General features: G+C 36.8%; 2 protein-coding genes and 1 non-coding gene across 4 annotated transcripts; 2 read left to right on the top strand and 1 right to left on the bottom strand.

The window, feature by feature from the left end:
- Window positions 1-1316: 1316 nt before the first annotated feature.
- On the bottom strand, window positions 1317-4460 carry LOC113725256 (protein NETWORKED 4A). 2 transcript variants are annotated; one of them, XM_027248311.2, is made up of 4 exons: window positions 4203-4460; window positions 3651-3845; window positions 1924-3463; window positions 1317-1806 (listed from the first exon to the last, which is right to left on the bottom strand). In XM_027248311.2, exons 2-4 carry the CDS (start codon window positions 3742-3744, stop codon window positions 1752-1754), a joined length of 1689 nt encoding a protein of 562 aa, XP_027104112.1. In that variant the 5' UTR covers window positions 3745-3845; window positions 4203-4460; the 3' UTR covers window positions 1317-1751. The 2 variants fall into 2 exon arrangements, with proteins under 2 accessions (XP_027104112.1, XP_027104113.1); XM_027248312.2 differs by having other exon boundaries at window positions 3651-3782.
- Window positions 4461-12651: 8191 nt separating this feature from the next.
- LOC113725255 (methylesterase 17) lies at window positions 12652-14769 on the top strand. The gene is made up of 4 exons (XM_027248310.2): window positions 12652-13090; window positions 13261-13401; window positions 14033-14176; window positions 14332-14769. The coding sequence occupies exons 1-4, from the start codon at window positions 12785-12787 to the stop codon at window positions 14623-14625; spliced, it is 885 nt and encodes a 294-aa protein (XP_027104111.1). The 5' UTR covers window positions 12652-12784; the 3' UTR covers window positions 14626-14769.
- A 1629-nt stretch (window positions 14770-16398) lies between these two features.
- On the top strand, window positions 16399-16472 carry TRNAI-AAU (transfer RNA isoleucine (anticodon AAU)). Its single transcript has one exon. It is a non-coding gene; the product is annotated as a tRNA-Ile (tRNA).
- The last annotated feature ends 223 nt before the right edge of the window (window positions 16473-16695 follow it).

The following is a 16695-nucleotide window of genomic DNA, read 5'->3' as shown; positions in this document are numbered from 1 at the left end:
CCAAATTTGTGATGGCTAAGCTTTTAATTAATGGACTTTCACAAAATGGTTTGCTTCTTTTTTTTTTTTTTTTTTTTACGAGTTCAGTGTTGTCAAAGTTAACTACCAAAGCTGAGAAGGAGAGATGAATTGAATAATATGAAGGAAGGAGTATAAGTAAGAGATCACAAATTTGAGATCTCTCACTTAAAATTATTTATTTTTTAAAATTTAAAAAAAAAAAAAAAAAAGATGGACCCGTAACCGATAGCAGTTCTATCCAACCGCTAAAAGACTATCCAATATAGAGTTACCCTTAAACTGGATAGGTTTTTTTGAGGGCCCATTATAGAATCGTAAATAACAACACATCAACAAGATTAGTCCTAAATATTTGGAGAAGAATTGGCAAAAATAACAAGTGCTCTGTTTGGATTGTAAATTATTTGAGATATTTTTACTGTAGCACTTTTTGTGATGTGATGTCTGTGAGATAAAAAGGTAATTGGGAAGATAAAAAGGTGCGTTGAAAATTGTAATGATGATGTAAGCAAATAAATTTTGGCTAATAAATCCCTATCCAAACAAACACAAGATTAAACATTCAACCCTTACGTCTTAGTAGCTTTCTTTGTTTGGATAGGAGTTTATTTAGATGATTTATTGAGATAATTACTGTAACACTTTTTATGATGTGATGTATGTGAGATAAAAAAGTGATTGAAAAGATAAAAAAGTGATTGAAATTTGTGAGGATAATTCCCTTTTTCCCCTTTGTAAACCCAAATGGTTTTACCCAGGACAAGTGTATGTTGGTCCTGAGGCAAATTTTTGTTTGATATAGCTAAATTACGACCAAATTTTACAAAAGAGATTAAAAATATAATAATAGTGAGTGAATTATTAACAGTGTCGCGCACCAGTCCTTCATGAGATTTGGGAGATGCACTAAACACTGCGCAAATACATATTTGAACTGAGGAGTCTTTTGACCGAGTACACGGCGATAGTTAATAGATACCTTCCAATCTGGAGATTGAGCATATGGACAATGAAAAAGTCAACTCAAACCACACTTGAACAAGCAATAACCACTTGTACGCAAAAGTCAAACGGACTTTCATTACCACTACTGGACATAGGATGGAGAGAAAGTCAAGCGATGAACAACTGGTAGTGGTAGGAAACAAACTCTGACCTTAAGGCCTTTGTAATCCACTAATTTTTGCTGACTCTATCAACAAATATTAGTCAATTTGCAGGCTACGTTTTCAAAGTCCAGAGGAGATCTTGAAAACAAGACTAAGAATCGTACCATTCACATAAAATACGAAGACTAAAGAACTACAATATATTTTCCCATAGGAAATCAAATGCTCAATAGACAAATTTCAGATTTCATCTTTGTAATGTAAGAGAACACCTTTTACATCCATGCATCAGGGCATGACCGGCACACTCCTTTAAGTCCTATCAGCTCTCATTTTGCATATTTTTCTTTAGTTCTTTTTCTAGTGGGAGCCCTCGTTACGTACTTAAATTTTGAATTTCCTCCTGGTTCAATTTAGTCCGGTCAAGGATGAGGGGAACTGATGAATTTCACACATTAACCCCCAACATGGAAGAGAAAAAGTGGTTCAAACATCTGCAGTTACCCACATTCTAAAAGCGCATGTTCACTCCTTATGACTGCTTCAGACTGAAATAGACATACAACCTACAACAGCTGATGACACGATCTCCACCATGTGGACTAAACTGAATACGGTTTATCATGAGTGTCGGCAGAACCCAAGTTTCAGACCTCGCCATGATACAAACCTGCCTCTTTTTGTTTTTTTTGGAAGTTAAAGGATCGATTTTAGTGCATCAACAAAGCATTTAAACATAGAGAAGAAAATATAGAACTGTAAACTTTAACATAAGATTGCTTTTAGAATTCACCGAGATAAAGAAGCAATTACTGCGTGCCTCCTTTGCCCAACGTATGCCTGGCGGAGCTGCTGATAGCCACTTCTGTAATGCTCCAGTGAGAAACATAGCTGCCGTATGGCCTCTCTTTTCTCCTCAGCTCTGTCTGAGATCATGACTGCCTGCCTTGCCACTTCTTTCTCTAAATTCTCCACTTTCAATCCAAGTTCATCCCTAAATTTGAGTGCAGTTTCAGAAGCCACAATTAGCTCCCCATTTTGTGATTGCAATTTGTGCAGATGACCCTCCACTTGTCTAATATTATTCTCTCGAGAACATAGCTCCGCAGTAAGTGCTTGTACCTTAGCATTAAGTCCGTCTTTCTCAGCCATCAGCATGTCGTACTTCAGTTTCAGCCCATCTTGGGATTTGTTTAAAAATTCCACTAATTCGAGTTTCTCATTCAGCTGCGTTTTGAATCCCTCAATGTCACCTTGCCATCTGATCTCCTGTGCTTCATACAAACCTTCGCATTTCCTGATCTCATTTTCCAATGTTTTGATTTGCATCTCACGTTCTGCAAGTCTTGCCTCTAGAAGTGTCAGATTTTCCGATAAACTAGAATTGTGAGACTGAAACCATGCTTTCTCCATTTCGGCATTTCTCAAGGCATCCTGCAGTGAAGCTGTCAATTTCCTTATCTCATTATCTCTATCGTATTGGGCACGCTTCAACTCAGAAACCTCTGCCTCTGAAATTCCTAACTTTTTTCCCGTTAATTGCAACTCTTCCATTAGTGTCTCAATCTGGGAACTAGAGTCAAACACCTTGCTTTCCAACATAGCAACTTGCATTTGAAGCTCTGACGCCTTCCTTTTCTCTACATCAAGATCAACCTCCATCATTTTCACCTCGTTCTTAGTTGTCTCAAGTTGGGCTTTCCACTTATCCGTGGTCACCAAGGCATTCTCAAGCTCACTATTCAACCTCATAATTTCATCTTCTGAAGAGAGAAGTTTTCCATTTGAAGCCCTCAATTCTTCTTCGTATCTGGAGATTGTCGAAAGCAGCATATTATACTCATCAGTGTCCCTCGCGTTTATCAAACCATACTCTGAAATCCCAGACTCCTTCACCACATATTCTCCTTTCTGCATTTGTCCAGAATTTCTCAAATTCAAGCTGGAGCATTTCTTAGGAGACGCATTAGAAGATTCAGAATCAGAATCTGATGATAGCGAGGAAAATTGAGAACCTTCCTTTCCTGAAACATTAGAGCTGCTGCTGCCAGAGCTGAGGGGGTAAGTAAAAGCAACAGGTTGCTGTTCAGTTTTCTGCTTTCCCAACTTGTGATCGGGAGTCAGCATGGATGAGTCTTGATGAGCTAGAGAAGCAACACGGTTTTCAAGCAAGTGATCATACTGTTGAGCCAGCAGTTGATGCCCCTGGCTAATTTCCTCCAGAAGAGCAATCAACTGAAGGCGGTTTTGATATTTAATCTCGGGTTTATCAGCAGGAAGATCTCCAACCTGTTCAATTATCTCAGCCATTTGTTTGATTTTCTGATCGACCCCTGCATGATATTCCCTTTTCTATGATACACTCGAATAACAAGTCAATTCTATACGATCGTTTGTGGCAACACAGTAGCAATACTACTATCTTACCTACCCAAAAACGAAGAGTAGCAATACCAAACAAGAAAATCAGAATGCGGCCACATAGGAAAAGCTAAAGAGTCAAGAGCCCAGTGAGCTCACCTTCTACATTTTTCGCCAGGCAATGAGGATGGAAGGGACGGATTTCGCCATTGCACCAGACCAAATCTGAGCTCTTTGATTCAACTTTGTCCATCTTCCCTCACTAGTGCTCTTGAGAACCAAGATCTCTTGCTGAAAAATCAAATCAAGAGAGAACTCCCACTGAAATTCAGCTCCAATACTAAGAAAATTTCACTGCATTACAAATTTACTAAATAAAATCATTCAACAAGCCAAAAGGTGCCGAAAGACAAGATCTGAAACTTGGAGCTCGAGTTTAAAGCTTGTCTCCAAATATAACATAAATTCTTGTAACACAGAGATGATAGATGTTCTTTGGCAAATTCACGTCAGCATTAAGGAAAATTAGCATAAAACCTCGCCTAATTTAGTTGCATAATCAACCTATGGGCTAAGCTGATATCTAACAACACGAGACTTAGAAGAAAATTAGTAAACCTTAAATACTGATATGAAATAGCAGTTGCAAAATAAAATCCTGGTACAAAGTTTGCATACTATGCCGGAGCTGAATGAGTTTTGGGAACTAACCTTATTGAAACTTGGAAGCTAAACCAGATGAAATTTGATGACGATTTTGAATTTGTCTAGAGAGAGAGTTCAAATTTGGAAGATCTAAAAAGGAAGGAGACCGACAGCGGATACAAATAATTCACCTTACACCGCCGCCAACGACAATGACTTGGGATTCCTAAAAAAAGATCAGAAATTCTTGAAACCAGGACATCTTGTTCCCGCCTTTGCAGTTCAACTTTTGAAATTCCCGCCTTTTGTTGGTTGGCTGTCTGTACTCCATTCTGTATAATCCAACTACTAGTAAAATAATTTGTACAGGGTGCTTGAATGGATTAGAGCCCGCCCATTTGTACATGGTTTAAAGTCCAGATCCATATGTTGCGTTATCTTTTGGCTGCAGAGCACAGACGGGGTTTACATTTTGATTAAGAGAAGATGTACTACCAAACGCAAGTAATTTAGTCATCTTTAAGTAAATGATGAGAGTTCTGGTCAAAAAAAAAAAAAAAAGTAAATGAAAGCTAAATCAAGCCCTCGTCATTAAGGGTGTGCAATGAATTCAGATTCAGTAATTTGAAATTTTGAATTTAAATTTTTTCAAAAATTTGGTAGTAGACTTATCGATCGAATTCGATTCCGAATTCAATTCAAAATTCGATAAAATTTAAATTCATGAATTCGAAAACCTTTTTCCCCTTTTTTGTTAGATATATTGTTATATAATATAAATTTTATATTACATATATTATAAAAATATTATTATTATATTTTAATATATATTTAAAAAAAATTGAAAAAAATAGTATTATATATATAAATAAATATATATTTATATATTATAAAATGAAATTGAAATCGAAAATTTCGATTTCGATTTCCGATTCCGAATTATGAATTCAAAATCGAAAATTCCGATTTCAAAAACTCCATTATCGAATTTGAACTAAATTCGCATAATTCGAAATCGAAAATTCTAATTTCAGTGGCGAATTCCAAATTACCAATTTTGAAAATTCCGAATTCGATCGATAAATCGAAATTTTTGATTTTGCACACTCCTACTCGTCATTCTTCTCTTGTGACCTGTGCTCGAAATTGATTAGACCATTAATGTAACTAAAACTTTTTATGTAGAACCCATTTTAGAGCCAAACCAAACATGTAGGGGCTAATTTCTCGGATTATTTGTATTTAAAAAAAACATCCGTCAAATGCACCTCTGACATGGGATTTTTCTAATTGTATAGCGGCCGTGCTGACTCAGCACGGCCGCATAACTAAAAATTCCACCCAAATCTTCTCTGCAAAAAATTCAATGATGCACAGTCGGTGTCAGAGGGGACGTGCTGACTGGGCACGTCGGCTGACAGAAAACTGACTCCGTCTGCGTATGAGTCAGAGGGGAAAAAGCAAAACTTGCATTATTCCATCCGGGAAAAAAAAAGGAAAAGATAAGGAAAGGAGCAAGTGAGCTCCATTGATCGAAAAGAGATTCCCCTGCAGCTTTTTTGTGCTAATGGTGCAGGCGAACCCCAACTACAGCCAGCAAAAGTTTTTAATTAAAAAAAGAAATTTAAGCTGGCTGCCGGCTTGCAAGTTTTTTTTTTTTTTTTTTTTTTTAAAGTTAAGTTGCAGGTTGTCAGCCGACTAAACATTGTTAAGTACTTTTAAGTACTATTATATTTATTTTTACCTTTATTCTTTTAACAACCCACTACCAAATAATAATTTATTTGTATATTTTATTTAGATATATATCAATTTTCTATATATTTTATAAAAAAATATAAAACCAAATTTTATACATAATAATTTCAACGATTATTTTTCAAACATTTGGAAAATGCATATTCTTGTAAATTGAATGACATTTTTTTTATCTAAAAACTTTTTTTAGGGATAAAAATAATTAATTTAGCAAATTTATCTTGACCTTTTTCATACGTTTGAGCTTAAAACAAAATTAACCACAAAGGCTACCGATAGCATAAGTTTTTATTATTATTTTTTTAAAGTAAGCTACAGGCTGCAGGGCTCAAACCTTAAAAAAAAAAAAAAAAAAAAGAATTCTCTTGTCTACCGGACTGACTCAGCCCGGTAGGCATAGTTTTCTACTGCCAAATTGTCAGAACAACATTGTTCCGACCTTTTTTTTTTTGGGCAATAATCAGAGCAATTAGCCCAGTTTCAATTATCAAAATTAAAAAGCAAGATAGGCTTTCAAAGTTGAAATTTTGATACAAAAATGCACATGTATCTTAGAAAATTTAGTCTTTACTTTTGTAATAAATATGATGACTTTTATTTTATATGGTTGTGCATTTGTTTATTTAATTATAAAGGGTAACTAATTGCTTGAAAATGTTATTATGTTGAATATGCTAGATATTTTGGAGAAGTTTATTACAGTTCTTCTCTAAAGATAGAAGATTGTGCAGCGTTTCTTTCTCATGCCATTTTAGAAGGAATTTTTTCTTTTTTTTTGGTTTGTTTACAAAGTTTAATAGATGGCATATTTGGCTTACAATATCAAATTGGATTTTTATGCTACTAGAAACAGGTAAAGAGAGGGTGTAACTTGAAATTGAAGAGGAACTTTCTGCAATTGTCATAGATCTTGAAAGAAGTTCGTGAAATTATCCATATTCTTTTTCATAATTGGGCTGAATCAATCGTAATCAATTAAGTATCCCTTAGTGTGGGCTGGTAGGAAAATTTGGCGTGAATGAAAGGTTTGCAATTTTGATGCGCTTTTAGTATTGCACACCAGGCAGTATACCACTCGAAATGGAAAAATAAATTGGGGGACGTGCCCAGTCAGCACGTCCCCTCTGACACATGAGCAGACTCTGTCGGATTTCTTTCAGGCGGGGACGTGCCCAGTCAGCACGTCCCCTCTGACTCATACGCAGACGAGTCAGTTTTCTGTCAGCCGGGGACGTGCCTAGTCAGCACGTCCCCTCTGACACTGACTGTGCATCATTGAATTTTTTGCAGAGAAGATTTGGATGGAATTTTTAGTTATGCGGCCTATACAATTAGAAAAATCCCATGTCAGAGGTGCATTTGACGGATGTTTTTTTTAAATACAAATAATCTGAGAAATTAGCCACATGTAGGCAGGGTAAGAAAAAGGAAAATGGGAACCTGCTTTAGAGCCCAATCATGATGCCCTTGAACCTATTTTTCCTTGTATATCTTGATCTCTTGATTTTAGAAATCTCTACTCCCTATTTTTATACACTCACATGATTTTTTGGTATTTTTAGGCGGTGAAAAGTAATGACTGAGAAAATTTTGTATGTATTTATAACATTTAAAATTAGACCGTTTGTGATACTACTAAGATCTATAATAAGAAAAATTATTAACTCGTGATGTTCGGTGTATTTTCAACTTCAAATTAGAGTTTTTTCTTAAATACACAATAAATTGCTGGAAGTGTGATGCTTCCGAATCCATTCAACGCTTCTCCTATGCGAAAATGGAATCCCAAGTTCATGACATGGAATTGAGCCTGTATGGTTTAAAATCTCATTTTGATTTCTCTAAAATGGTTCAAAATCTATCCCTTGAATTTAAAAAAGTTGCGGTTTAGTCCTTCAAAGTTGGAAAACGTCTTAATTTGATCTCTCGAATTGAGAAGGTCATATTTTGATTGCCTAAAATAGCACAAAATTTTTATTTGTTCCCTCAAACGGATTTTGTCCTTCAAATTGAAAAATTTGTTCCAACTCGGTCCCCAAGCTCGTTCTACTCACGATTGAATAACAATAATATAAGAATTGAATTTCCAAAATAGAAACTAAGAGAGATTTGTTCGTCATTCTACTACAAGCTTTTCGTATTTTGGTGATTTCAATATTACAAGCATCTTCGTTTTGCCAAGATAAATATAGTGCAATCACAGTAACCAACAAAAGAAATTGCAAATTTATAACTGAAAACGATACGGTGTGGTTGTTCCTGTGTAGCAACTAACATATAGAATTTGTTTATTTTCTACCACTAATGCCTTAAGTAAACTAAATTTGAAGGATCTATTAGAACAGCTTTCTCAGTTTGTATAGGATCACATTTAGATTTTTTTAGTTTGATTGGTACCACAATGAGATTCCGTACTACTTTGGAAGACCAAAACGTATCCCAAATAATATTTCGCTTGCATCATAAACACATTTTTTAATTCACATTTTTATATTCCCAACCACCTTTTTATCTCGCATACATCACATCACAAAAAAGTGCTACAGTAATTATTCCAAATAATATTTCAAATAATACCCTATCCAAACAAACCCCAAAATAAAACTTCCTAAATTCGACGGACCCAAATGCGTCTTGCTACTTTGAACAATCAAATTGAATTTGAGATTACTATTAACTCAAGGGATTGAATTGAGATTCAAACCTCTGTGGGGGGCCTAATTTGCACTACTATAGACTACACATCTCCAATCACCAGCTTTTGGGCTGTGACCACCACTGATGCATTAAAATTTGGTGAGATGGAAGGTAAGGGTTGAACCATTGTCTTCTTCCAACTTGACACATTAAAGTGGCTCTGTTTAAAAAATTCAGACGGGCACCTAGTGCATCTGTTTTGTTTGGTCTGGTGTTAGTTAAGTTCCCTCCGAGTTATTCTTGGACCTTTTCAGGTCCACTCCCTCCTTCTAATACAGAATAATCTATCGTATTGACTAAAAAAAAAAAAGACTACATATCTCCGCCGGCGGTTTTTTTTTTTATTTTTAATTGCAAAATCTGCCCGCTCTCCCTCGAGCATGCAAATGTGTTGGGAATATAGACTGCTCAGTTACACTATTCATTATTGGGAGAAGAATGTCCCACATTTGACTGATCAAATAGTTCAAACTCTGCATAATACAAGAAAAAGGTTTATTACTAGACAAAAAAGTTCGGCTTACAGGCTTGTTACCGTTCAACTGTGTTGGCGAACCTCAACTATCCACTATTCTTGGAAACGAACGTGACTGTCAGAAGAGTTTGAATGCCATAAGTCGCCAAAATCACTGCAGTTGATGTGTGAATTACGTGAAACGGGGAAGAGGTGAAATGGGAGAATTGACAGAAAACGAACAAACATTATTGGACTATTTTCATAAAGTAGTGTCGCCCACTTGCGGAGACATCCCAACGTGGCTGGACAGATCACTTGCCTTCTTCCTTGCGGGGAAACAGTACTACAACCGAGGACATGCACACGTGCATAAATCTTCCTCCACTTCACTATTCCCCAGCTTCCACCACCACCACCACTGCAAATTTGCAGGGGCCCTTTCATGGATTACCTTTTACAGGTCTTGCAAAACTTTTTTTGCCTTCTCAAATCATAAAGGCTCATTTCCCAAATGGAGGATTGGACAATTACCAGCACAGGTTTGATTCGTTACGCTAGTTGACCCGATTTCGACTTGTATCTCCATGGCTAAACCCTGACATTTGAAGTGCCATTGCATTCCGACCGCAGTACTGGCCGGTTTGCTTTAAGAACCGGCCCGGATTGTTGTCAGCGGTCAATGAACATTCTTTTTTTTTTTTTTTTTATTTCTGTCCTCATTGATATTTTGCAGTTTTTTCAATCGCCCATGAGAAAACTTATTCAGCACATCCAATGGGTTTGATTCTTTAATTCGGTAGAACGACTCCGTATATATTTTGCGTCAATTAGATGAAGTGTCAGTGCAAAATATGATGTGGCACATACATTGAACTCTATAATTTCCCAATTTTCAGAAGCGTAAATATGAAGAACTTTTTTCTTTTGTCGAGATTCAACGAGTGACATAAAAAAAAGAAACACAAACCGCGCATCAGATTTTGCAGCCTTCCGAAAGGGAAGAAATCCAAGTGAAGATTGGGATAGTGTTTGACCTTTTTAAATCCTCATCGATAACAGCTTTCTCATGCCTTCTTTTCTTCTCTTTACTTTTGAATCGGAATCATTGAGAGGAAGCGTCTAATGCCTGACTCTCATAGGTGGTAATTTAACAATGTTGGTCTTTTATGAGGGAAAAATATCAAAAAAATTTCCTTGTAATTTATCCAATGCTCAATTTAATTTTCTCCAATTTGGAAACGTACACTATAGATCATTGTAGTTTCAATTAAATTAAAAATTGGACGGAAAGCATCCGATCTAATGATTGTGTGTGAAATGTCAATATTGCTTCGACTATACGTGAAATGCTTTGGTTGTGTTTGGATTGCATTTTTCATGGAAAAATTATTGTAGCGATTTGATGTATGTGAGGGAAAAAGGTAATAGGAAAATGTGATCACGGAAAACAACGTAATTTTCCGACGAAAAGTTGCAATCAAAACAAGGCCAATGTTTAATTTTCAATTTAATCGAAATCGCAGGGAGTTATAGCGTAGATTTTTTAAACCAACGAAAGTTAAATTGAACATTTGACAAATTACATAGAGTTCATTTATACAGAGGCAATATTGACGTTTTCATGTATAATCGTTAATTTGGATGCTTTTCGTCTAATTTTCAATTTAGTTGAAACCGTATGGAGTTATAGTATAGATTTTCCAATTCCAAAGAAGTTAAATTGAACATTTGATAAAGCACGTGAAATTTTTTGATATTTTATCTTAAATATAACGACCCCAAAGTAGAGAAAAAGGGGGAAAAAAAAGAAGAACAAGAACATGAACGAATGATACGTCTGGATGCAATATCTTATACGGTGGTAGTAGTTCCGAGAAGCCATACTGGAGGAAGAAATGGGAATTCTGAGCTGATTAAACCATCAAGCATAGAGAAATATTCTTTAAGGAATAATTACCGTTGAAGTTGATTAATTGACTTTAAATTACCAGTAAACTATTTTAATTGCCGATTACTGCGGTTTGTTAGTAGTACTACAAATTAGTACAGTACAAAGTAAAGCAAAGTCTTAGCTGTCAATCGTGAACTGTGCAGCAAAAAGCTGCTTTATATCATTGAGGGCTCGTCTCCCCAGGCAATCCACAACTTTTTCAGCATCAATTCCTCTTTCCTCAAACCGTACTTGCGCTAGAAAAAGCCACAGTATGATGATTTAATCATCAACTGATCATACATAAACACTTGTCATCACCTCCATTAGTGCTTTATCACTTACTTGCAGCATCTCGTACAGATTATTGCTTAGGGAACAATCCCTTGCAAAAATACACAGTAACATGGATAAGAAAACATCCAGAAAGCTCCGAAAACAACAAATATTTGGTCACATGAGACACCGAACCAATAATGCCTGCACAAAAAAAAAATTGGTTTCCTATTCGTGGCTTGTTCTTGTAATTTTCAATCTTTCTTGCTCTTTAGCAGGCTGGCTATTTGTTTTTTTTTTTTTTTTTGTCATTTATCATCATCTACGTCTACACCTACCCCTAGTCCTAATCTAAGGAGATGACCTAACAGGATCACGAAAAACTGACGGAGACTAAACCATCATCGAACCAATAGGATCACGGGAAACTGACGGAAATTAAACCACCATCGAACCATACGAATGCATAATATCCATATGAATTTTAAGCAAAGTCACGTTAAGTGGCACTTCTTGATAAGAGGCAAGGATTGAACCTACACCTCCCACCCTACACTAAAGGCGGAGGCCAACTCCACTAAAGGCAGGCGGGCTATTTGTGCCTTGCTTAAATGCACACGCTGGAACCTAGAAGATAAATTGGGAACAGCTAGCTTGCTAGCTTCTTGCAGGAAAAGACAGGTGTTGTCGGCCTGTAAATCTATAGATAAACAGGCTGGTGGTGGTACTAATCGTGGGATTAAAATATAATGAGCAAATCAAGTCAAAAGCCATCCCACGTCAATTTTAAAATCCAATTATCTTGACGATCGATAAGCAAACACACTCAAAGTCCCTGCTCTGGTATCGAACACAAATACCAGTTCCCAAAAGAGAACTAATTATTGATTAATATTCAAAAACCAGAAAATTAAAATGTTTGCAATGGCAATTTTGATGGCATGTCTCTTTTGTTCGAGTAAATGCAGTACTGTGTTAATTTCATTTTGGATCACTCCCTCCACGGAACAGGCCTGGTAGTCTTTTAGGCTGGCTTATAGGGGTAGCTTTCCAATTTGTGTGGAAAAGTCTAAACAAAACTCGTGACATTTATCCAATTTCTGTTTTCTTGATTGAGATGTGATTTTGGTAGTATTACTTTGTTTTGTTTTCATCTCCTGACAATTAAATTGGGAAGTAACGTTTTTGGGATTCTTTGGGCCTGCAAATTGCGATCGTTCGTGAATTAAGAAGTCAATAAATAAAACCTATGGTTTTGAACTGGTCCACCTCCACCTCCACCAACAGCAATACGGCATTACAAGACACTTGCCAATAGAAACCAGCCATACAAGGCAACCGAATTAGGACAACGCAGACTGAAAATAATCCAACGACCAGATGGTTACTTGTTATTTAGTACTGTATAAGTTGTAACATTCCATCAAGAATTGAGACGTGAGGAGACATATTAGTTCAGACTTGAGAGAGAGAGAGAGAGAGTCGACACAAGGGGAAAAATAATAATCTAGCTAGAACTAGAAGTACCCCATGGGAGAAAGGGTGGAAGAAGAAAAAAGGAGAGACCAAGAAAACGGAGGTGATCAACATAGGGCAACGAAAAGTCATGAGCAGGAGCGGAAGCCAGTACACTTTGTGCTGGTACATGGGGTAAGTCATGGTGGATGGTGCTGGTATAAGATCAGATGCTTGATGGAGAATTCCGGGTATAAAGTCTCCTGTATTGACCTCAAAGGTGCTGGCCTGGATCAAACCGATCCCAATACCATTTTTTCATTTCAAGACTACAACCAGCCTCTCCTGGACTTCTTGGCAGCCTTGCCCGGCGATGAACAGGTACTTGACCCTTTTTGAATACATGCATCTTTCCTTCCCAAGCCAAGGGAACATTACTTCATAAAGATATATAGCAAGTGATTATCAAGAACTCATTGATTAGCAGAATCCGAGGGCCTTAATTTGTTTGACTTCTAATAAGTGTACTTATGGCTTCTAACTTAATGCAGGTGATTTTGGTAGGCCACAGCGCCGGAGGGCTTAATGTCACGGATGCAACTTACAAGTTCCCAAAGAAAGTCAGCCTTGCAGTCTATGTTGCAGCGACCATGTTGAAGAAGGGGATGCTGAATGAACAAGACGTCAAAGACGTAAGTTTATTCATTTCTCGGTTTCATCGACCTCGTCATCTTCAGTTGTGTGTGTTAATGACTACCAGTATGCAATAGCTTCCAACTTGCAAGTTAATTGGACTGAAATATGGCATGACTCATGAGGGTGCTACAGGGCACTTTTTTTTTTTTTTTTTTTTGGGTTTAAAAATGAATGAGGGTTTTTGTCTTAGATGACAATGATGACAAGAGAGATGAAAACATGGAACGGATAAATTGAGGGGAAGACTGAGAAGGGAGGTTGGAGGGTTACAGTCAAAGTAGGTTACAGGAAGAAGGGGAGTCGTATCATATGGGGCGTCAGGGTGATGACATTTAGGATTTGGACGTGGTGGCCGATTGCTTGCCAACTGTCTTAGCTCAGCTCTTGTCTTGTTCGCCTCATCAAGCTTTCCTCGTTTGTTTTTTTGTGCTATCCATCATCCAAATGTCTGGTGTTCTAACTAAAACTGTAGCAGAAAACAGGAGCCTCAACTTGTCTGGTGATCTATACTTACACCGGGCGGTTCACTATTTATTTTTCTTGTGTTGTTGGAATCTGAAATTATGAAATTCTAGGAATCAAAAGATTTTCATCTTAACCAACGACGGAGGCGTGTGTTTGGAACAGGGCGTTCCCGATTTTTCTGATATCGGCGAATTTGGCGATGTATATGACGTTGGGTTCGCTTCGGGCCTCGATCAGCCTCCAACTAGTGTAGTTATCAAGAAACACCTGCTCCGCAGACTCAACTATCAAATGTGCCCCGAAGAGGTAAATATATTATATTATTTTTTCTGCTAAAAAGTTGAACTTTCTTAAGAATCAAAATGGCTGGCGGGGTTTTTTTTTCCTTAGAGATATTAATCAAAAAGCCAAAAACTGTCAAAAATAAAAAAATATGAAATTGTTGATGATGCATGGACCAGGATTCCACATTAGCAGCAATGTTGGTGCGTCCCGGGCCCATTCGAGCACTCACTTCAGCTCGATTCAAAGGAGAAGAAGGAGGAGAAGGGAGTGAGAGCCGGGAAGATGCAGTAGTGCCCAGGATTTACATCAAAACGGCGTACGATCGAGTGGTGAAGCCGGCACAACAAGAAGCAATGATCAAGAGATGGCCGCCCTCTGCTGTCTACGCTTTGGAAAGTGATCATAGCCCATTTTTCTCTGCTCCCTTCGCCCTCTTCGGTTTTCTCGTCAAGGCCGTCGCTGCCCTTTGATGCCGTATCCAGCAGTATTCCCATTTTATTTTAGACGAATGAATGAATTACATCACCGAAAAATAGGGGGAAAAAAACATAAAATTTACATGTTCTCTATCTCCATATTCAAATGCTATTTTTAAAATTCAACCCATTGCCCTATTCTTCTTCTTCTTCTTTTTTTTAAATAAAAAATTCGTTTATTATTTTTTGGGAGCTGAATTGACTAGCATTAATTAAATCATGGATGACTTAGTCATTTTGAACGGTGGGGGAGGGCATGCACTTGGAGAAGGAATTTCATTTCATTTCACCTAATGAACTTAAATTACTAGTTTACATACAATCAGAAAATAATTTTATGCCCACTCGGGGAGATGGGGTGTGTGTGTAGTTGCGAAAGGGAAAATGCCGTTTTTCATCCCCAAATTTTGGGGTAAGGACACATTTCGTTCTCTAACTTTTGGGCACGACACATTTGATGTCTGAATTAATAAATTTTTACCAATGTCATCCTCAAACGGCAATTTAGCCAATTTTTAACGAAATTGGTCACGTGAAAATCACATGACCGTTAAGTAGACTTAAATCACATTTTTAACAAAACCTACTAGTTTCCTGCATGCAATCAGTTAATTTTTGGCAATTTTGACTAAACATCCATCAATAAACACTTGTGTCCTGTACGTAAGGGGGGAAAAAAGCTAAAAATAAGGATAAAATGAAAAATAGGCAAGAAAAGAAATAATCAACATGAAAAATGAAAAGGGATAATTTCACAAACATCCCTTGAGATTTTTAATAGTTACAAAAAGCTCCCCTCAAAATTTAAAAATTACATATACTTTGCATACTTTTACTATTTATATAAGAACAAATTATTTGAGCAGCCCTTGAACTATTTGAATAGTCAAAATTTGGCCCTTTAATTATTCATAACATATTTTTACCCATTGAACTATTAAAAGTATAAACTTTGAGTTATTCATAACATTTTTTTACTTATTGAACTAGTATGTTTTGTATTTAACATAAATGAAATATGTGAAAGTTAAAAAAAATAATAATAAATTGCCCATAACATACCAGCTCTTTATGAAAAACTGGTAGGCTTTGTTAAAAATGTGATTTAAGTTTACTTAACGGTCATGTGACTTTCACGTGACCAGTTCCGTTAAAATTGGCTAAATTGTCGTTTGAGGATGACATTGGTAAAAAATTATTAATTCAAACATCAAATGTGTCGTGCCCAAAAGTTGAGGGACAAAATGTATCCTTATCCCAAAGTTTGGGGATGAAAACCGGCATTTTCCCAATTGCGAAACTTCTTAGGTCCGTTTGGATTGCTATTTTTAGAAATAGTAATTTGATATAGATGATATGGAAAGGTGATCGAGGAGGGATGTAATTAAGAAAAATGTAAAAAAAATATATATATATATATTTTATGTAAAAAAAAATCACAATCCAAACAAGGCTTAATAATTCTTTAGAAAAATTAACAAAATGAAAGACTTGAAGACAACTCACGGGCTTGTTTGGGTAAAGGTGGCTGTGCTACTCTATCATGGCTTCCTGACTAATTTCTGCCGTCAATACTATTTCAAATCAAAAACCAAATGGTGAGGCTTCAGGGCTTTTCTAATAACTGCCCTGGAAACGTTAAATAGCACGCGTGATACATACAACCACCAACACTATCCTCAGTCGTTTGCTAATAATGCATCGTCAGTTGATAGAGACAGACTTATAAAACCTCACTCCAATTATTTGTAACTCATTGACGCAAGCGGCCCATTAGCTCAGTTGGTTAGAGCGTCGTGCTAATAACGCGAAGGTCGCAGGTTCGAGACCTGCATGGGCCACCATCTCATGATTTGCCCTTTTTGAAAAATTACTAGAATAAAATAACGAATCCGGAACGAATCAAAATAATTGAGCTTCGGATCAGAAAGAAGGAAGGATATACCGCGGTGCGGAAACGTACGTCATTGGTTGGCAAGCCAAAATTGACCTCCCGTAGCTGCCCTGCCCCCTTGATTGGCGAAACACCACTCCTAATGCGCCGCGTAGCCACCCGGCCCCACA

Source organism: Coffea arabica, chromosome 2c (assembly GCF_036785885.1).
Source record: "Coffea arabica cultivar ET-39 chromosome 2c, Coffea Arabica ET-39 HiFi, whole genome shotgun sequence".
NCBI lineage: Eukaryota > Viridiplantae > Streptophyta > Magnoliopsida > Gentianales > Rubiaceae > Coffea > Coffea arabica.
Note: the sequence above shows the minus strand (reverse complement) of the source record. Positions and strands in the feature narration are given on the sequence as shown.

What these genes read in the sequence shown, in the direction of transcription:
- LOC113725256 (XM_027248311.2), bottom strand. Translation starts at nt 3,744, where the DNA reads ATGGACAAAGTTGAATCAAAGAGCTCAGATTTGGTCTGGTGCAATGGC. An exon ending in CCTGGCGAAAAATGTAGAAG is followed by an intron (nt 3,464 to 3,650) that starts GTGAGCTCACTG and finishes AATATCATGCAG; the next exon opens with GGGTCGATCAGAAAATCAAA. An exon ending in GTAATTGCTTCTTTATCTCG is followed by an intron (nt 1,807 to 1,923) that starts GTGAATTCTAAA and finishes AAAAACAAAAAG; the next exon opens with AGGCAGGTTTGTATCATGGC.
- LOC113725255 (XM_027248310.2), top strand. Translation starts at nt 12,785, where the DNA reads ATGGGAGAAAGGGTGGAAGAAGAAAAAAGGAGAGACCAAGAAAACGGA. An exon ending in CCTTGCCCGGCGATGAACAG is followed by an intron (nt 13,091 to 13,260) that starts GTACTTGACCCT and finishes AACTTAATGCAG; the next exon opens with GTGATTTTGGTAGGCCACAG. An exon ending in ATGAACAAGACGTCAAAGAC is followed by an intron (nt 13,402 to 14,032) that starts GTAAGTTTATTC and finishes TGTTTGGAACAG; the next exon opens with GGCGTTCCCGATTTTTCTGA.